Source organism: Bos taurus, chromosome 6 (assembly GCF_002263795.3).
Source record: "Bos taurus isolate L1 Dominette 01449 registration number 42190680 breed Hereford chromosome 6, ARS-UCD2.0, whole genome shotgun sequence".
Classification (NCBI taxonomy): Eukaryota; Metazoa; Chordata; class Mammalia; order Artiodactyla; family Bovidae; genus Bos; species Bos taurus.
In genome coordinates, this window is record NC_037333.1 from 91,313,306 (window position 1) to 91,335,820 (window position 22,515).

Consider the following 22,515-nt stretch of genomic DNA (forward strand, 5'->3'; position numbering starts at 1 on the left):
GATTTTTTTTTCAATAAATAAATTCTACAGTACTATACAATCTGCAGTTGATTGACTCCTCGACACAAAATTGAGGGAACAGAGGGCTGACCATAAAATTAAGTATTTTGATTTTTGACTGCATGGGTCAGGGGGAGGGGATTCTGTGCCCCTAAACTTCATGTTGTTCAAGGACCAGCTGTTCACCTGTGAGACAACATCTTTGATCAAGACATGGCATTTTCATCATCCCCGAAAGATGTGAACTGATTGTGCTCTGACAGTTTTGTAATAGCCCTCAGGATGGTGAGTGAAGCTGGTGAGGTAAACCACAAATCCAGCATCCATGGCCCCTCTCTCCTTTCTCAAGGAACCCCACTTGGAGTATCCACATTGTATAGAGCTAGGACACTGCTTCAGGGGCAGTTCTAGCGGTGCATCTTGACTATTTTTAACTAATCTTTGGGCTTCCAGTCCTCTTGCAGTCCTCGTTTCAAGTGACTGTCTTCAGGTGAGCCTTCTTGGCATTTAAGGGTGAGGGAAGGTCGGCTTGGAAGTTTTCCTAACCCTTAAGAAAGAGACACATGAAGAGATCTTTTTTTTTTTTTTTTTGCCTCTGAAAGGTTGCCTAGAGAGACTGTGCAAAGTTTAAAATAAGGTTGATTTTTGTCTATTTGGGATGGTTCTGAGACATTCTTTCTAAGAAAATCTAAATAACCTTCCAAAGGTACAATTTAATAACTGTGTACAGTTCCTTTGATGACTATTTAGTAAGCCAGAAGAGCCACTAGATGTCACTCTGAGTTTTTTATTTTCAGAGACAACCCAGTGAATTTTCAGTCTTTGAAATACTAAATTTGAAGGCATTCAAAACACCCAATAATTTAAAAATTACACTTAAAATGCTAAAACAAAAGAGAAAGACACACAGGTTACTATGAGAAAATTAAGGAGTGAATATTTTGAAAAGAACATATTTTTCCTTAAGTAATGTTAACAAATAGAGTGATGCATGATTTCTAAGAAATCAGAACGATGATTAAGCAAGTGACATTTAAAAGCACATTTGGAATAGGCACTCCAGAAGAACAGGAGAGTCAATATGATTGAACTATTTTTTGCTCTGGGGCCATATTACAGTAACAGCAAGATGAACAATTACAATATTGGGAATCTTTCATACAGAGATAGAAAGTTGTGAGGTATGTGGAATCTATTTATTATGAAGGAAGAACTTGATAAGAAAGTAAAAGTAATTCTACTTTAGAGGCACAAAGAAGGAGAGAAGAAGTGGAAAAACAGAAAACAACATTCAAAGCTACCTCTTTGAGACAGCACTGTGTGCGTCTGTGTGTATGTGTGTGTGTGTGTGTGTGTGTTTAGTCATGTCTGACTCTTTGTGACCCCATGGACTGTAGCTGGCCAAGCTCCCCCGTCCATGGAACTTTCCGGGCAAGAATACTGTAGCGGGATGTCATTTCCTACTCCAGGGGATCTTCCGCCCCAGGAATTGAACTCACATATCTTGAGTCTCCTGCATTGGCAGGATGATTATTACCACCACGCCACCTGGGAAGCCCCCCATGAGACAGCACTAAGCTTCCCTAAACCTTTTCCTAAACTAGGAAAAACCATGAAGGGTTTCATTGTGTTTACTCGAAACTCTTTCAGTTGCAAGCAACAGAAACCCAACTCCAGCTATTCAAGGAAAAAGTACACATGTGTTTATAAGCTCACCAAACTGGTAAAAATGGGATAGCTTCAGGTATGGCTGTACCTGGTTGAGGCCAGAAATTCTCAAAATGTAGTCTGGGTATCCTGGGAAGTCCTGAGACCCTTTTGGGTCTGCAAGGTCAAAGACATTTGTATTCATGGTTCCTTTCACCGTCAGCACCTTGAGACAATAGGGTTGTTTTTCTCTGTCTAGAGAGGGGAGAGGGTCCAATTTCATTCTCTAATTAGAGTTTGGGTCCAAGTCACATGCCCTAACAGAAGTTATCCTTATGAATTAGCAATGCTGGCCACATAAACAATTTTCCTTTAGCCATAAATGCAAAAGACCTACCTTAAACTGAGAGTCCATTCCTAAGGGTCTAATGATTTTAATTTTATGCCCACTTAAGCTTTCAAACTGTAGTGCTAGAGAGGACTCTTGAGAGTCCCTTGGACAGCAAGGAGATCAAACCAGTCAATCCTAAAGGAAATTAGTCATGACTATTCATTGGAAGGACTGATGCTAAAGCTGAAACTCCAGTACTTTGGCCACCTGATGAAAAGAGCAGACTCACTGGAAAAGACTCTGATGCTGGGAAAGACTGAGGGCAAGAGGAAAAGGGGGTGACAGAGGATGAGATGGTTGGATGGCATCATTGATCCAATGGACATGAGTTTGAGAAAACTCTGGGATATAATGAAGGACAGGGAAGCCTGTCTACAGGGTCACAAAGAGCCAGACGTGACTTAGTGACTGAAAAACAACAAGAAGGCTACTTGCAGGATGACTCTGGTCAGATTATTTAGGCTTCTCATGGCCTCTATGCACTCACCTTTAAAACAAGCATACATTCTTTGATTGTGAGCAATGGAAGAAGGGGGAAAAATTATTCTAACCCTGATCTATCAGTTGCTACACTGTGTCCAGCAGGTTCTATATGGTTTATTTTTCAAATTATTTATCAAGTTTCATTAAATATTTATGTCAAATACTTTTGGTGATTATATAAAATAGAGGTTTCATCAGCCCACAAGCCCTGAGTTCTTTCTTCACTGCTTAACGTGTTCTTACTTCCTTTCCATCTTGTTTTTGGTTTTATTACTTTTAATATTAAACGTTGATTCTATGAAATCCCATATTTTACAAAATGAATCAGGAGCAAGACTGTAAATGCCACACACACAAAAATACTTTTCAGAAAGAAACTTCATTTACCTTGGTTTTTATTTAAGTATTCTCTCTGTATACATATATGTTTTAATAATGGAGTGAAAGAAAAGTCAAGGTTTCACCTTCTATTCTTTATTTATAAATTAAGTTGTAAAGGGAAGCCCCAATAAAAATTGCATAAATTACTCTTAAGAATCAATGTTTAAAAAAAAAAAAAAAAATCAATGTTTACCATTTACTTTCATTTTGTACACCTTTTGTTTTCACTAAAATACTATCATTACATTAAAATGAGATTTTTCTTTATTTTGTCTTTGAGCCCTACAGATGAACTCACTACTGAGAAGCAAATAACACTTGTCACGTGTTGCTGTACATTAAACATCGTATAGACTTCTTTGCATATTATATCTGCTTCTTTATTATATTAACTTTTCATTAACTATAGGTACAAACACCAAAATTAAAGTGATATATCAAAACGTCAGTATCCAACAGAATTCACATCACATACTTTTAAACAAAAAAAATTTTAGCAAAATATCTCCTGGAAATAATTCTAAGTTGTTCCAACTTAATAGCTGGGGCTTCTGGCTAAAAGATACAGTTATCTTGCACTATTTAAATTTTTAATAAAAAGTTTTGATGTCAAATTTTATATAACATTATTACAAAATTCCATTGCTAACCTGAAATCCAAACAACATTCCACCTTGAGTGCTTATTACTTGCCAGACACCAAGTATTTCTTTTCAGTTAAAGAATGGATAACAAAGAGCCTTGGAGTAGAGAACAATTACAATATAGAAGAAAGCCTGCGACCTGTTTGTATTGAATCAAACAAGGAGAAATTTGATTGGAGAGTCCTATTTCAAGATGAGAAGCCATTTATAAATTTTACTTGGCACTTTCTTCTAATGAACAAAATAAAGCCCTGTGCTACCACCTTGACACTTAAATGTTTACCAAAAAGCTCTGCAAACTTGGCCTCAGGGCAGAATTGCCCAGAGGTTTTTTTAAAAATGTCAATGCCTGTGTCTCACTTCCAGGGATTCTGCTTTAATTGGAACAAGGTGGGGTGAGTCCATCAACTATTTTACTACTTGCTAATTAGCCATGAGTACCGTACTTTTAACTGTCTACGGTTTATCAAGTGAAAGACTGTTGTGATTGGTCGGGTCTTTGTGAGGAACTGAATTCCACATAGCAGCGCTTACTGTGCAGAAAGGTTGCGGTCGCTCTGTTTGCCTTAATCCATTTTCCTCTCACTTCCTTACTCTTTCTCTCAGAAAAGGCAAGTACAGCCTTGGCTGCAGTAGTGGCTGCTCATCACTGAAAATACCAAAAAAAGGACTGAGCTGCCGCCTGGATATTTTTTCCAGGGAAGGTTAATTTACCATGCTTTTTTCCATTTTTCTCTACATCCTGGAAAAACTTTTTTTTTTTTTTTCAAGAAACAGATTGAACTTATTGCTGAAAAACATAGACAAATAAGTTTCAGCACAGCTTATCTGTTTGGAACAAGTTAGAAACTTCTGAAGCTAGCAGAAGCATAGTAGCTTCTTTTAAAGCTACTTCTGGGAAGATGGGAGGCTATTGTGATGGTAAATTTCACTCAGAGAGGAAGAAAGGGTTGCTAATCAATCAAAATTGAGGTATGCAGTTGAGTTTTTGCAATTTTCTTACTATATTGTAAGAGGACTTTAAGTTTCTCTGTATAATCTGCTGAAAAAAATTTGGCGTGGGTGTGTGTGAAATAGAGGCAGTCTGGCGAGTGACAGTGAAAGATGTTTGTTTCTTTTTTTTTTTTTTAACGGAGTGGAGAGATATACACCCCTCCGGGGCTTTAGTGAGAACCGGGAATTCCAGGAGGAGAGTTGCATTCAGAAACGTTGAAGTGAAAAATCCTCCTGGCTCAGCATCTTGGAGTTAAGCTCACAAGAACCTTTTACACCCGAAAGAATTGGTTTCTGAAAACGTCTTTTTTGGCCAGCGTGGATTGTGAAGGATGGCATAATGCTAAACACCATTCTCCTGAAACTGCTTCAGGCGTTTAAAATTTAACTCGAGGCATCATGTGTTTGCCATGATGAGGACTACGGAGAACTTCGATGAGACCAGTGGCACACTAACCCCTAACAGGACCTCCAGGGGACGGTACATTTATCTGGAAGCGTTCCTGCAGGGAGGAGCTCCCTGGGGTTTTACTTTGAAAGGTGGTTTGGAGCATGGGGAACCATTAATCATCTCTAAGGTATGTTGCTTTTTCCAATATTTTTTTCCTTAGTCAAACTGTTTTTTCAACTTTTGTCAAATCTCTCAAAAACAGATAATGCTGAAGATTGACGCTTAATTTGCTGTTTCATACCCTTCTGATTATATCTGGAAATATTTTGCATAGCTTTGTGTTTGAAAGAAAAACGTGTCTGGCGCCTTTATGTCGTGAAATTCCAGGAGAAAATGTGCTTGTCTAATGGATAATCTCTTTTTGTGAATGAAATAGTGTAAAACCAGCTGCCACATGATCCTTTCAGTTGTGAATCAGATTAAAGATTAACCCCGTAGTTAAGGTGGTGGCACAGTATATATTTGTATATGTGCATCTTTATTTAACATGTAACACAGCAAACTCCAGGAGATAGTGAAGGACAGGGAAGCCTAGCATGCTGCAGTCCATAGAGTCTTAGAGTCGGATACAACTGAGCAACTGGACAAAAACAACAAATTTAACATATGGCTAGAGATATATCTGCTCTTTCTCCTTTCAACTAAAAGTGTTATATCTAGCATTCCAAAAGATTTTAGAATTTGTTTGAAATTCTGGATAATTGATTGCATAAAAATTATTTATTCTTCCTGCACACTTAGAATTATAGAATAAATCAGTTTCCAGTATAATTCAAGGGCAAAACAGTATTTCTGCCTCTTGTATTTATCTATCATTTAAGCCCATTTTTAAACTTTAGTCATTCTGTAACATGCCTCAATTCTTCATTTATGTTTGGTGTGGCAAGGTATACCCATTGAATGAATCCTCTTAATGCATTAAGTTTAGTGCATCTGCTTTTCTCTAAAACTACAGAGATTAAGAAAGTTTACAGAGGATGCTTTACAGAATTTTGTTGGTTTCAGCCAAACATTTCCTTCAATTAAAACATAAATTAAAAAAGAAAGATAACAGAAATTTATTTTACAATTTCAGAATATTAGCAGTCTAAAACAACAGAATATATAAGTGCTTTACATATCAAGGCATTCTTGAAGAAACATTTCTAATTGAGGGGAAATTTCTTTTTAGTTTAAGGGTGGGAAAGAGATAAATATGCATTTTGCCTGAACTATGTTACCTATTAAGGTCTGTTTTCCTATCTCACCAAAATAGGTGTTTTAAGAGAGACTGAAATGATTTTTGCTTCCCTAGTTCCTCAGCGGTAAAGAATCTGGAGCCATGGGTTTGATCCCTAGGTCAGGAAAAGGAGAAGGAAATGGCAACCCACTCCAGTATCCTTGCCTGGGAAATGCCATGGACAGAGGAGCCTGGCAGGCTGTAGTCCATGGGGTCACAAAGGAGTCAGACACGACTGATCAACTAAACAACAGCAACAAAACAATTCTTACTGTGGGTGAGCCGGTGGAATTGGCTTCCAGCAGGCAGCCGAGAGAGTGCAAAACAGCACCGTAAGCTGTGTGACTTTTCCTTGTCTTTCCTAAGAAAACAAAAGATAGGTGTACATATATGTGTATCCTTATGTACACCACCCTTATGGCGGAAAGTGAAGAGGAACTAAAAAGCCTCTTGATGAAGGTGAAAGTGGAGAGTGAAAAAGTTGGCTTAAAGCTCAACATTCAGAAAACGAAGATCATGGCATCCGGTCCCATCACTTCATGGGAAATAGATGGGGAAACAGTGAAAACAGTGGCAGACTTTATTTTTCTGGGCTCCAAAATCACTGCAGATGGTGACTGCAGCCATGAAATTAAAAGACGCTTCCTCCTTGGAAGGAAAGTTATGACCAACCTAGATAGCATATTCAAAAGCAGAGACATTACTTTGCCAACAAAGATTCGTCTAGTCAAGGCTATGATTTTTCCTGTGGTCATGTATGGATGTGAGAGTTGGACTGTGAAGAAGGCTGAGCACCAAAGAATTGATGCTTTTAAACTGTGGTGTTGGAGAAGACTCTTGAAAGTCCCTTGGACTGCAAGGAGATCCAACCAAGTCCATTCTGAAGGAGATCAGCCCTGGGATTTCTTTGGAAGGAATGATGCTAAAGCTGAAACTCCAGTACTTTGGCCACCTCATGCAAAGAGTTGACTCATTGGAAAAGACTCTGATGCTGGGAGGGATTGGGGGCAAGAGGAGAAGGGGACAACAGAGGATGAGATGGCTGGATGGCATCACTGACTCGATGGACGTGAGTCTGAGTGAACTCCGGGAGTTGGTGATGGACAGGGAGGCCTGGCGTGCTGTGATTCATGGGGTCAAAAAGAGTTGGACACAACTGAGCGACTGATCTGATCTGATCTGATATGTGTATCAGGAAGGCTTACAGCTGTAAGTAACTGGAAACCTGATTGATAGTGACCTAAGAAAATTGAGATTCGTTCTTTTCATCTTAAAAGAAGTCTGGAGTTAGGTTGTCCAGACAAGGAGAAGCTCAATAATGCCATTAAGAACTTCACTTAGCTCTCCACTCTGCCTTCTTTAGTGTTGACTTTTATCATTAAAGTTGCAAAATGGATGCCACACTTCCATCACTGCATCTTCATTCTGGGCAGACTTGTGGCTCTTTGTTTGGAAAGGGTCACCCTCCCTATCAAACTTGTGTTTACATCTCATTGATCAGAACTGTGCCACTTACCTGTCCTTAGACCAATTACTGGCCAAGGGGAATGAAACTACTATTACTAGTTTAGACCACTCAGAATTTCTCTCCTGGGTTCTGCAGTGGAAACCTACTCTTCCTGATGTCAAAGAATCTCCACCCACTAGTTGAACAAATTGAGGTTCTGTTTTCAGGAAGAGGGAGGTAACAGGTGCTGGGTAGATGGCTGAGAATGTCTGCCACAGACATAAATGTCATCTCTGCATTTTAAAACTCTAATTTACACTCAATTTTCCTGCTCTTTAATGATAAGATATTATGTATGGGACTGCTCTGGTGGTCCAGTGGCTCAACCTCAGCACTTGCAATGCAGGGGGCCCAAGTTCGATCCCTGGTCAGGATACTAGATCCCACATACCTCAGCGAAGTTTGAAGATCCTGTGTGCTATGACCTGGCTCAGCCAAACAAACAAACAAATAAATAAGTTTTAAAGAAAGAGGAAACAAAGGCCAAGCTGATAAAAGCTGACTTGAACCTTAAAAAAGAAAAGATATTATGTATCTGTTCCCTAGAATATGGTTTGCTGTTAGATCTAATCCTACCACTAGTGAGCCACTTTGGTGAGGCTTCATTTTATCTGCAGAATGGGAATAAACAATTATCTCCCTTATCATTATGTGCAGAGATTAAATGGGATGCAAGCACTTAGAACAGTTAGCACAGGGGCTCGTACACAGGAAAATCTCAAAAAAAATCTTAGCAAGATTATGACTATTGCTTTTCATTATTGTAAGAGACATTATGTTAGGATACAAATCTGTCTGCTGTATAAAGATCCAAAACAACAATAGCTTAAGCAATACAGAAATTGATGTCTCTTTCACACGACAATGTGCTGCTGCTGCTGCTAAGTCACTTCAGTTGTGTCCGACTCTGTGCAACCCCGTAGACGGCAGCCCACCAGGCTCCCCAGTCCCCCGGATTCTCCAGGCAAGAACACTGGAGTGGGTTGCCATTTCCCTCTCCAATGCAGGAAAGTGAAAAGTGAAAGTGAAGTCGCTCAGTCGTGTCCGACCCTCAGCGACCCCATGGACTGCAGCTTTCCAGGCTCCTCCATCCATGGGATTTTCCAAGCAAGAGTATTGGAGTGGGGTGCCATTGCCTTCTCCGACGACAATGTGAACTTAAGCTAATCTGAAAGATGGTCCTTTCTACTGTCTTACTTCCATCCCTGGGGTGATGTCCTGTCTGCTGGTCTAAGGTGACTTGTCACAGCATCTGCTTTCCAGTTAGTAAGAAGTGGAGAAAGAGTAAAGAGAAGACAGTCTCCTTCCTTTTCAGGGGTATAGTCTGGTGCAATCCACTCTGTCTAGCATGGTAGCCAAGAGCCACATGTGGCTATTTCCAGTTTCATTAAAAGGAACTAAAATGAAATGGGGCTTCCCAGGTGGCCCAGTGGTAAAGGATCTGCCTGCCAATGCAGGAGACACAGGAGATGTGGGTTAGATTGCTGGGTCATGAAGAATCTTTGGAGAAGGAAATGGCAACCCACTACAGTATTCTTGACTGGGAAATCCCATAGACAGAAGAGTCTGGCGGGCTGCAGTCTGTGGGACAGCAAAGAATCGGACATGACTGAACACACACACCTAAAATGAAATGCAATTTAAAATTCTGTTTCTCATATACACTAGCCAGATTTCAAGTGCCACATTGCTTCAAAGCTCTTGAATCTCTCTCTTTATCCTGTTTGTCTGGCAAACTCATATTCATCCAGGATTTATTTTTTCCTCTCTCTCAAGTTTTTCTGACTTCATTAAGCTGGGTTAGATGGTCTCTCTTCTGTACTCCTGTACCATACATTTATTACAACAAATCATACTTTTAAAAAATTTACATTAACTGTCTTCTCAGAAGTTTAAAAGCCTATTGAAAGCCCTGGGACTTTTTTTTTCCCATCTCTACCACATCTAACTCAGAGCCTGGGTACACAAATATTTGTCGAGTAAATGAAAAAGCTATGTCTTATTCATCTTGCATTTCCAAGACGTGCCTGGCACAGAGTAGGTATTTGATAACTTCTACTGAATGACTAATCAAAGACAATACAGAGCAGGGAGCAGTGTGGGCAGGGAGGCAGAGTCCCATGAGGTGAGGATACTGGGCAGATCTCTGCAGATGGAATGTGTGTCAGTTTCCCATCGTTGTTCAGTTGCTTAGTCGTGTCTGATTCTTGGTGACCCTGCGCACTGTAGCTGGCCAGGCTCCTCTGTCCTTGGGATTCTCCAGGCAAGAATACTGGAGTGGGTTGCCATGCCCTCCTCCAGGGGATCTTCCCAACATAGGGATTGAACTTGAGTCTCCTGCATTGGTATGCGGATTCTTTACCACTGCACCACCAAGGAAATCAAGGGAAGGCATAGTACACGTTAAATCTTCGATATGAAAGACACGTACACTTATATAATTATAAGCTGCACAGCACGACAATATAATGAATGAAGTATCATTTTTCTTTAGATACAAATGAGATGGAAGGATGACTGGGGGAAGAGGAGCTACAAAAGGGTGGCAATAAAAGAAATCATTTCCAAATTGCTTTCTTTGGGATTTAATGTCCTTGAAAAGGAAAGGTGGAGTTGAGGAAAGAGCCTCTGTAATCTGTGAACTTCAAAAAGAAAGGGTAGCTTTAAAGCAAAAAAAAAAAAAAAAAAAGGATTGTATGTAGATGCTCAAGTAATTCAATAGTTCAGGAAGTTGGCAGCATGATTTTATTATGACTCACGCAGTATTGTGGCTGAGAACGGTTCCACCTGCTGTGGGGAAACACCTGCCCCTAGGATTCAGCATGTCAAGTAACAACTAGACAACAACCAACAACAACAACCAGTAACAACCACCAGTAAATGCTTGCACGTACTGAGTGCCCACTAGGTGCCAAGGTCTATTCCAAGAGATCCACATGTGTTAACTCATTTAATTTTCACAGCTCCATGAGGAAGGTGATATTATGAAGCTAGTTTTATACATGAGGACTGAGACACAGAATTTGAGCAGCTTTCTGAAGCTCTCATGACTGGTAGAAAGTGCTAGAGTTGGAATTTGAATCCAGACATCCTGATTCTCCAGGGTCCTCTGCTATTCAGTCACCATGGATACCAAATATTAATATTTGGCTCTGTCTAGATTCTAGAGCTATGATCTGGGTAAAATATGGGATTAATCTCTTTATTGTATATGTTTTTAAATTTATTAGAGGAAAACAAACTTAAAAAAATCTTAGTCCTGGAGCTTCCCTGGTGACTTAGTGTTAAAGAATCCACTTGTCATTGCAGGAGACACGGGTTCCATCCCTGAGCCAGGAAGGTCCCACATGCCATGGAGCTACTAAGCCCATGTGCCACACTATTGAGCCTGTGCTCTAGAGCCGATATGTCACAACTACTAAAGCACATGTGCTTCACAACAAGGAAGCCAGTGCAATGAGTAGCCTCCACTCACAACTAGAGAAAAGCCCACATAGCAATGAAGACCCAGTATAGCCAAAAATAAATAAAATTTTATATGTAATGTTAGTCATATAAAAGTCCCCTAAAAATAGATATGGGCTTCCCTGGTAGCTCAGCTGGTAAAGAATCCGCCTGATTCGATTCCTGGATCAGCAAGCTCCCTTGGAGAAGGGATAGGCTACTCACTCCAAATTTCTTGGGCTTCCCTGGTGGCTCAAATGGTAAAGAATTCTCCCGCAACGCAGGAGACCTGGGTTCAATCCCTGGGTTGGGAAGATCCCCTGAAGGAGGGCATGGCAACCCACTCCAATGTTCTTACTTGGGGAATCCCCATGGACAGAGGAGCCTGGCAGGTTGCAGTCCATGGGATCACAAAGAGTTGGTCATGGCTGAACAACTAAACACAAAATAGGTGTCGGAACTCCTGTAAGCAGTTTCAGAACCCTAAAAGGAGGGGTCACTTGACATTTCTTAGAAAGTGTTGTTGGGTGTCTTCACCTAGCAAGAGATATATTTTTGTGTGCACTGGTCCTGCTGCTGACAAGTGTTCAGTGGTTTCTGACTCTTTGCAACCCCGTGGACTGTACTACAAAGGATTAAAACCTCCACATTGCTTCATGTGCTTACATGGCCTAAGATTGTCTAAGAAGATGAAAACATATATCCCAACCAAAAGGGAGTATGAAAGGCCAGTTCAGCCTTAGGGAAGAAAAGGAGGGGAAAGGAAGCTTATTTTAGTTATATGGGGAAATCCTAAGGAAACACCCACTGACTTCAATGGATCCTTGGGTCCTCTGGAGGATTGGTGACTGAAACTGATTGTGTGTGTGCCAAGTCACTTCAGTCATGTCTGACTCTGTGTGACCCTATAGACTGTAGTCCGCCAGGCTCCTCTGTCCATTGGATTCTCTAGGCAAGAATACTGGAGTGGGTTGCCATGCCCTGCTTCACAGGTTCTTCCCAACCCAGCGATCGAAACTGCTCTCTCACATCTCCTGCATTGGCAGGCAGGTTCTTTACCACTAGCACCACCTGGGGAGCCCCTGAAACAGATTAACCTGAAGGCCACTAGACTATCCTTCGACAAACACAGAAAAGCTGTCACCAGCAGAGAGCTCCTTAAAGCAGTCAAGCAAAGATCCTCTCAGAAGAGCTTGTAGATAAATGAAGTGTTTCTGAATGGCCCTGTTGTTGGAAATGATTGCACTTGTTCAAAAAAATTGGGTACCTCAAAGGGCTGGGCTGGAGGACAGAGTATTTAAGAAGCTACCACAGGCAGGAGTCTTGGTGCTAAATACCTGTTATCTGGGTCCTCTGTTTTTAGCCTCTGACGTCACTTGTAGGAAACAAATAAAGGAAAGGCATTTTTTTTCATGTGTGTTAAAAAAATCCTGGGCCTCAGGATTGAAGGTCAGCCATTGACTCTTATGTCACTGATGTGAGGAGCACACGTTCCTGATTCCTACCCCTGAGAGGTATCTTTGCTCTGACTGGACTCTCTTATATGCCAGCCACAGCTAGACCTTCAAAAAATGGCCCTGTTGCTCTACCAGGCCAGCAGCTCTCATGAGTGACAGAACTTGTGGATCCCATCAACATATGCCCATTGCCAACCCCCTTTACTATAAGTGTATCCCTTGATCAGAGGGGATGTTATGTAGGATCCTACTGAGGGGATCAAACACTTGCAAGCCCCCCAAATACCAATGCTGACTGAAGGCTTATGGTTAGGAATATGTGTCAGTTCCAGTCCAGAGGAACAGCTGCCCCTTCCAGAGTAAAAAGGTCCAATGTCATCAACTTGCCACCAAGTAGGTAATTGGTTTCTATGAGGGATGTTGAAACAGCATTTGTCTCTGTTTGCTGGCCAGTTGAACCTTTGGCAGCATTGATAGCTAAATCAGCCTTGGTGAGGATGGGGCCCATGCTACTGGGTCCATACGCAACCTCCATACCTGCCACCTGCCTCCTGTGTTCACGAGCTCACTGTGCCAATGCCAGGGCAGACTTCCTGATATCAGGTGGCTGTTGGTTCCATCTTCTACACCATTACCCCTCCCTCTCTGAAACTGCTTCTACCACCTATACCACCATCATTCTCTTCCTCTCAGTCACAGCCTTCCCCTACCAAGGCTTAGCTCACTATCCCAGCTCAGCACCATCTTTCCATTCTTGATGTATAAGGGAGTGTGTTTGCTAGGTGACATTGGAGATTAACCTCAAACACATGTCCCCTGGCTTCCTGGTGTCTGACACTACTCAGATATTAAATGGATTCTTTCATTGGATTTTTCTAGCCTCAGTGATATGAGCTCATCCCTGAATCCTCTTCATAATTCTTCCTCTGAAGACAATCATCTGAAACACCCTAATCAACCTGCCATTTTAAGATAAAATGTACTGCTTCACTGCATTGTGAGAAGTAGAAATAGAAACAGTCCATAGGCTGGGAAATGATTCATTGGGAACATACTTAAATTGTCTGGATGAACATGTTGAGATTTCCTCATTGCTGGTTTTTCTATATCCATCTGTCCACGCTGAGCACTCTACCACCTTCTAGCTTCCTTAGTGATCCTCAGTTTCAACACACCAACATCAGCCAGACAATCTCTCTAGGTCCATTTCTTCTACATAAAATAAGAATTATGAGTTTATGAGCCCTGGTTTCTGAATTCAATGTGAAATTGGCTTCTAGGCAGTTCCCCCAGGACCTTGGGCTGGTTGATTTAGTTCATCCCAAAGTCACCTTTTCCATCTTTTCCAAGAACCGAGCTTGATTAGCTTGTTACTGACCTTTTAAAATAGCCAGTATTTTCTGAGTTTCCTTCCCTACTGTTCTTGCTGTTTCCTTTAACACACTTTACCCTTCATACTGGGGTAGCCTCATCTCTCTGCTGTCCATAAAGCAGCTTGTCTGGTCTCTCATTGTTCCATCCCCTTCTGTCCTGAATTTGTATCAAGTCTTCCTCTTGTGTCCCCAGCACCTTTATTCATGCCATCTTCTAGTACAGTTAGTTGTTTGCACTTGGCCAGTAAATTATAATCCCTTTAAAGCCCAAAGAGTTTTACTCAGGCTGTATATATTGTTTCTTCTAGGAAAAATACTTTCCATTTCACATGCAACAATTGCTCAGTAAATGTTGAATGGCCTATAGGATGTTAGAGTGGTAAAGAATCTCAGCAATCATCTTATTCAACTTCCTCATTACACAGAGAGAAAACTGAGACACAATAAAGTTAATTTATTTGCCAAGATGGTTTCTGCCATAGCAAATAAACTGTGTGTGTGTTTCTGGTTAGGCTGCTAACTTTTGAAAGCTAAGGACATTTCTTTCCTTTTCTTTCCTCCCTCCTTTTCTCCCTTCTTTTTTTTCTTTATCCACAGTGTTTAAACTATGCATCAGTTCAGTTCAGTCGCTCAGTCGTGTCCGACTCTTTGCAACCCAATGAATCGCAGCACGCCAGGCCTCCCTGTCCATTACCAACTCCCGGAATTCACTCAGACTCACGTCCATCGAGTCAGTGATGCCATCCAGCCGTCTCATCCTCTGTCGTCCCCTTCTCATCCTGCCCCCAATCCCTCCCAGCATTAGTGTCTTTTCCAATGAGTCAACTCTTTGCATGAGGTGGCCAAAGTACTGGAGTTTCAGCTTCAGCATCATTCCTTCCAAAGAAATCCCAGGGCTGATCTCCTTCAGAAAGGACTGGTTGGATCTCCTTGCAATCCAAGGGACTCTCAAGAGTCTTCTCCAACACCACAGTTCAGAAGCATCAATTCTTCAGTGCTCAGCTTTCTTCACAGTCCAACTCTCACATCCATACATGACCACAGGAAAAACCATAGCCTTGACTAGACAGACCTATGTTGGCAAAGTAATGTCTCTGCTTTTCAATATGCTATCTAAGTTGGTCATAACTTTCCTTCCAAGGAGTAAGCTTAGAAATGATGAAAATGAAAATGTATTAATGAAGAAGACAAATGAATATTAAAAAGGATCTTCTTTAAAGTCTTTGTTAGAAAGATGTCCAAGGGCAATGTGCAAACATGTTACTAGAAAATGCTGCTTTAGAGTATAAGATAAATTGGTTGAGTTGACTTTCAATTTAATGATGTCTTGCACATATGTAATGTTTGGTTCAATGTCTGTTGAACTGAATTGACTGGGAGAAAAAGGGAAAATTTGTATTTTTGATGTAACCACTTATAAACTATCTAAACTGCTTAAAGTGTTATGTGTTGTTAGACAAAGACCAAATTTGTGATCCTGTCAATGTTGTTGGAAATACCTTCTCTTCAAGTAGTATGCTGAGGTGGGGTGCCAGATGGCTCTTTGCATCTGTGAGAACTCTGCTTTCCTTTAAAACTATAGCTTCCCAAGGCACTGCCTCCTATGCCAAGAACACAATTTAAGAAATACTTGTCGGTTTCATCTTAGTGAATCCACAGTGTGATTGGAAACACATAACAAGAGACTTTCTATCAATCTTTGAAAAAGCAAAACCCCAAAGGACATTCTGAATCTTAACTAACCCACAGACAGATTTTTCCACTTCTCTTCTTTTGAGGTACTTCAAACATCAAACATCTTGATTTAAAGAGCTGCAGAGTCACTGTTCTCCCACTCCGTTCGTCCCACCCATCTCTTATGCTCTGACATCCTCGGCCCTTATCAACAAAATGAAGTGAGGCAAAGACTCTCTGGTAAATCTGAGCACTGTTTCTCCCCCGTTCTAATGACTATCTCTGCAAAAGAGAACTTTCGTATCTCCATCTATAGAATGGAAGTGACAGTTCCTTCCTGACTTCAGAGGAGGCTTTTCTAACTTCACAGACTAATGTGAAGAACTCTGTGTCCTGGGCATCTGAGCCTGAATTTCCTCTTAGGTCATGTACTTTTTTTTTCATTCCTCAGCCATTCATACATCTATTCATTATATCCTTCTCGAACTTGAACTGCATTTTACCTTAGAGATTTATGAGATCTAACTAAAGTCTTTATTTTTAAATGCCCTTTGATATATCTGTATTGCTTTAGGGCTATAACTTCTATGTTATCTTTTTTCTTTTCATTTTAATCAAGGCTGTCCAGGATAGCAAAATACACATCCCAGACACTGTAGGGCTTGGAGTGAAAATAAACAAATTTCATTTCTACCATAGTCTTAACTGGCTGTGTCACTGTGGCAAGTAACATAGCTTTCCTAAACCTGTGTCCTCATCTTTAAAGATGGAAATTCTCACCTAATGGAATTGTTATAACTATTCAAAGGATTAAACTATACAACGGTGCTTAGAAATGACAAAACACATCCAAAGTTTAGTTATGATGTGATATTATGGACTGGTGGGAGAGTAGTAGATATCAAAGTTGTCAACTCACGTAACAAAGATGATACTTGACTGACTTTCTGTATCATGGCCTAAATGGATAATTGTTGATAGTTTCTACCTGAACAGATAATTCCCTGCTCCTGTGGAGCTTATAGTGTAGTAGAAATAGACTAGTGGAAAGCATGTTCATATGTGATAGTTTCAGAATTGGTCAGTGTTATTACAATCTTCCCTGGTGGCTCAGAGGTTAAAGCATCTGCCTCCAATGAGGGAGACCCAGGTTTGATCCCTGGGTTGGGAAGATCCCCTGGAGAAGGAAGTGGTAACCCACTCCAGTATTCTTGCCTGGAGAATCCCATGGACGGAGAAGCCTAGTAGGCTACAGTCCACAGGGTTGCAAAGAGTCGGACACGACTGAGTGACTTCACTTACTTACTTATTACAAAAAAAGAAAGATGGATTCCAGAATGGTAGTATCCGTTGGGTAGAAGGTATGGGGAACAGGGTTTACTTTAAATAGAAGTAATTCGAGAAGAGTTTTCTGATAAGATGACTTCTGAGTTAAAACCTGGTGGATACGATATAAGAAATCAGATGTAAAAGAGGTTTATAAGTTAGGCTGAAGAAGGAAAGTCTTGGAATGTTTTAGAAACATGAAGAAAGGCATTGGGGAGCAGAGTAGGTGTCTTATACTGTTTGGACTGTTGTAACAGAATGTCATAGACTGGGTGACTTACAAACAGAAATTTATTTCTCACAGTTCTGGAGGCTGGGAAGTCCAAGATCAAGGCACTGCAGGCTCAGTATCTGGGGAGGGCCCACTACCCAGTCCATAGATGGCATCTGCCCACTGTGTCCTCATATGGTAGAAAGAGCAAGGGAACTCTCTGAGGTTTCCTTTATAATGGCACAAATTCCATTTATGAGGGCTCTATCCTCATGACCTAATCACCACCCAAAGGACCCACCTCTAAATACCGTCACATTGGGGGAGTAGGTTTCAACATATGAATTTTGGAAGGGACATAGTTTTAGTATATAGTAGTATGCAAGAGAAAATCGCATGGACGGAGGAGCCTGGTAGGCTGCAGTCCATGGGGTTGTGAAGAGTCGGACACGACTGAGCGACTTCACTTTCACTTTTCACTTTCATGCATTGGAGAAGGAAATGGCAACCCACTCCAGTTTTCTTGCCTGGAGAATCCCAGGGACGGGGGAGCCTGGTGGGCTGCCATCTATGGAGTTGCAGAGTCAGACACGACTGAAGCAAATTAGCAGCAGCAGCAGCAGTAGTGTGACATCAAAATGCAAAGAAGTCAGGGGTCAGATCAAAGAGGACCTTGTAAGTTACAGAAAGGACCTTGGATGGAATTTAAATGCAGGGCATGAAGAGACAGTATATCACACCATGATTCTGTCTCTACTTATGATGGGATGGGCCAATTGCATTTAATTAAACTCCAGGTGATTTTTTGTGCCAACTCCTTTTTCTCCTTCCATTTATTTATTTTTGGCTGCACTGGGTCTTGGTTGCTTTGCACAGGCTTTCTCTAGTTGTGGCAAGCAGGGGCTACTCTTTGTTGTGTTGCTCCAGTTTCTCATTGTGGTAGCTTCTCCTGTCGTGGAGCACAGGCTGTAGGTGAGAGGAGAGAGATGCAAGCAGAGGTCAGACTGATGGAGGGCACAAGCCAAGGAATGCAAGTGACCTTGAGAAGCTGGAAAAGAGCAAGGAAGCAACTCTCCTCTGGAGCTTCTAAAAAGAACATGACACTGCTGAAATCTTATTTTAGTCCAGTAAAACCCATTTGAGCTAGGATCTCCTGTACTGTTAGATGATACATTTCTGTTGTTTGAAGCCACCCAATTCCAGGGTACTTTGTTACAAGCAGCAATAAGAAACTAATACAATATGTCATCTAGCCCACTGTTCTTTTCAGAAACATAGAGGATAAAAACATAACACTGAAAGGAAGAGTGAGGGAAAAGAGGCTGCAAAGGGTGAAAACTGGTGGAGGAAAGATAATGGTTTGACCCCAGGCGGGTTGATGAAAACACCTACATTTGAATCACGATCAGTTTTGAGTTTCAAACTGGTAGAGTGCTGATTTTCTGGGAGGTTTTAAGTTCATGCCACTGAAACTTGGTAAAGAGACCTGGTTATAAGCTCAGCAGCACAACAGATGGTCTTTCATGGAGGAGTGTCCACCAAGTGGCCTTAACCCTCGCCTGTTCTTGGCTCCTGGAAACCTGGTTTAGACAGATACTAAACTCTAAAGATCTCAACATTTTAAGAAGATCTCAAAACACAAGCTACAAAGGCTGGACTTTCCCTGGAGAAGGGAATGGCTGCCACTCCAGTATTCTTGCCTGGAGAATTCCATGGACAGAGGAGCCTGGAAGGCTACAGTCCATGGGGTTGCGATGAGTTGGACACGACCGAGCGACCAACACTTTGCTACTGTCGGCATCTTGATTTCTTTGCCTGTGGACTTTCTTTTGCCTCCTCCTTTGGTTAATGACTCTAAGAGCAACTCTCAACCCATGACTGAGTGAAGATCTCAGCTTTTTCATCCCTTGAATGAGGTGAGAGGGAGGTGATGTTTTTCCCTGGGGTTGCCCATGGTGATGGCTGGCTTGAAAATGGGACTGCCTTCCTTCTCTTATCTCTTTTGCCCACTTTCGCTCTGAGCTTTCTTTACTTCCCAGAGAAACTCTTTGCTTTTGAATTCTTTTGTTTTTAATTTTATTTTTTATTTATTTTTGTTTCTTGGCCATGCCGCATGGCATGTGGGATCTTAGTTCCCTTACCAGGGATCGAACCTGTGCCCCCTGCATTGGAAGAGTCTTAACCACTGGACCACCAGGGAAGCCCCTCATTTGAATTCTTGTCTCAGAGTCTGCTACTGGGGAAACCTAAACTAAAATAACCACTGTTTAGGGAATGCTTACTAATGTGAAAGCCAGAACGTAAAATCTAATGTAAATCTCTTTCCACTCTGCTCTGGAATTCAAGCAGGAGGAACCTCATACTTCCTTAGACCTAATATTTTCTTGGGTGCTAAGGAAAGGAGAAATTCATTCCTAGATGTGATGTTTTGCAAGTCTCCCTTTCATTTTCTGCCCGCTCCCCATGGGCCTGCCTTTCTCATTTTTCTCCTTTGAATGGGTTGGTGAGCCTCACTGTTTTCATCCTGGCTTCTATTTTCTGTATCAATCAAGCCACAAGAGACTTTCCCCTCCCCTCTGAGAGGAAGATCCAGTCCGTCTTTTGTTCCATAGGTCCTTTTATTCTTCAGGTTCTATAGGTGAGTGGTTAGAGAAAATGTGGTTCTTGAGCAGAACAGAGAAAATTAGATCTGATTTTTGTCTCTGAGCATAGTTTCTTTTCTAGAATGTTAGTTATGTTGCTTCTTTTCTTTCTCAATTCATTCTATACACACAGCACAAGAAGCAAGGTGGACAATATACTATTTTTCAGTCCAGAATATTTGACAGTATAATCTGTCAGTGGTATGAAGTTTGGCACCTAAGCAAGCAATAAAATATAATTTCCAACCCACCCCAACCCCAAAATAACAGAATAACTTTTCAACACGGAAATGTAGTTTCCTGGTGTAACTTGTACCACCGCCAAATTCAGTACCAGAAACTGCTTTTCTTTTGGAGCTGTTTCTCCACCATATGAATATTGTTTGGCTCCCTAGGTTTGTCCATTCCCAATTTCCTCGTTTTTTGCTTGAGTTCACTGAAGACTGACAAACAGTAGCTCCATGTGACAGCCATTAATCTGCCTTAAACCTCAACTTACTCTTGAATGGATAGAATAATGAATGCATTTTATGTCATATAATTCAGGTTGTCAGCTATATGAAATTAGCAGCTCAAGATCAACTAAATATGCTTCCAGTCTTCTCTCCTCTGTGTTCCTATTTGAATATAACAATGCAAAAAGCGTTGTTACTTCCTTCAGCTAAAGTACGTTTATAGTAGTCTGAACTCTGAGTAAGAGAGCAATAAATACATCGTCTATCAAAAAAAAAGAGAGAAGATAAGGAAGATAAGTATTTCTGTCTTTGTAGTAGTGGAAATTAACAAGCATTTTAAAAAGTTGTGTTTGTTGTGTGTGCGTGTGTGTGTGTGCACACAGGGAGGGGCTTTTCATCATAATGAAGGAGGTCTTGGCAAGTCAGTGTTCATTCTAACCCCATGGCATTGATTGCTGAGCACATGCATGCCCACTCTAGCTCCAGGGAGCCTGTGGAATAGAAAATAGATTCAGAAAGTAGTACAGAAGAAAATCAACTCCCAACCTTCCATCTCTCATGCAGGGGAAAAGATGCATTCTTCTTAGAATTCCTTGGTTTGTCCCATTTATGCTGTCATTTCATAAAGGTTAAAAACATACCTTTTCATTTATGCTGGTAGAAATGTAAAATGGTTCCGTCACTTTGGAAAAACAGATGGCAGGTTCTTAAAATGTTAAACATGGAGTTACTGTATCACCCAACAATTAGACGGCTAAGTATCGGGTTGGCCAAAAAGTTCGTTTGAGTTTTCCCGTAAGCTGTTATGGAAAAACCCAAACTTCTTGGCCAACCCAGTATATACCCAGGAGAAATGAAAACATATGTCAATACAAAGACATACTCAGGGACTTCCCATTCTGCAACTGAAAATATTCCACATGTTGCAACTAAGACCTGGCACACAAATAATTAAAAATAAAATACATTTTTGAAAAAAGACATACTCCAGATGTTCATAGCTGCATTGTTTGCAATAGCTGTGATGTGGAAAAAATCCAAATGCCCATGAACTGGATAAACAAAATGTGGTATAGCTATATGATAAAATACTGTTTAGCAATAAAAAAAGAACTGAATATTGATACATGTTACAACTGGATTAACCTCAAAAATATTAGGCTCAGTTAAAGAAGCCAGGTACAATAAAGCACATATTATATAATTCCATTTATGTGAGACATCCAGAAGAGGAGATCTGTAGAGACAGAAAGGAGATTAATGATTGCCTAAGAGAATCCTCAAACTACCGCACAATTGCACTCATCTCACATGCTAGTAAAGTAATGCTCAAAATTCTCCAAGCCAGGCTTCAGCAATATGTGAACCATGAACTTCCTGATGTTCAAGCTGGTTTTAGAAAAGGCAGAGGAACCAGAGATCAAATTGCCAACATCCTCTGGATCATGGAAAAAGCAAGAGAGTTCCAGAAAAACATCTATTTCCACTTTATTGACTATGCCAAAGCCTTTGACTGTGTGGATCACAATAAACTGTGGACAATTCTGAAAGAGATGGGAATACCAGACCACCTGACCTGCCTCTTGAGAAATCTGTATGCAGGTCAGGAAGCAACAGTTAGAACTGGACATGGAACAACAGACTGGTTCCAAATAGGAAAAGGAGAACGTCAAGGCTGTATATTGTCACCCTGCTTATTTAACTTATATGCAGAGTACATCATGAGAAACGCTGCGTTGGATGAAGTACAAGCTGGAATCAAGATTGCTGGGAGAAATGTCAATAACCTCAGATATGCAGATGACACCACCCTTATGGCAGAAAGTGAAGAGAAACTGAAAAGCCTGTTGATGAAAGTGAAAGAGGAGAGTGAAAAAGTTGGCTTCAAGCTCAACATTCAGAAAACGAAGATCATGGCATCTGGTCCCGTCACTTCATGGGAAATAGATGGGGAAACAGTGGAAATAGTGTCAGACTTTATTTTTGGGGGGCTCCAAAATCACTGGAGATGGTGATTGCAGCCATGAAATTAAAAGACGCTTCCTCTTGGAAGGAAAGTTATGACCAACCTTGATAGCATATTCAAAAGCAGAGACATTACTTTGCCAACAAAGGTTCATCTAGTCAAGGCTATGGTTTTTCCTGTGGTCATGTATGGATGTGAGAGTTGGACTGTAAAGAAGGCTGAGCGCTGAAGAATTGATGCTTTTGAACTAT

General features: G+C 41.0%; 1 protein-coding gene across 1 annotated transcript in view; it reads left to right on the forward strand.

Moving 5' to 3' along the window:
- The first annotated feature begins 4,949 nt into the window (after window positions 1-4,949).
- Window positions 4,950-22,515, forward strand: part of SHROOM3 (shroom family member 3) — a 329,119-nt gene continuing 311,553 nt past the window's right edge. The window contains 1 exon segment of the mRNA NM_001191524.1: window positions 4,950-5,117. Within this exon segment, the coding sequence (NP_001178453.1) occupies window positions 4,950-5,117 (168 nt within the window).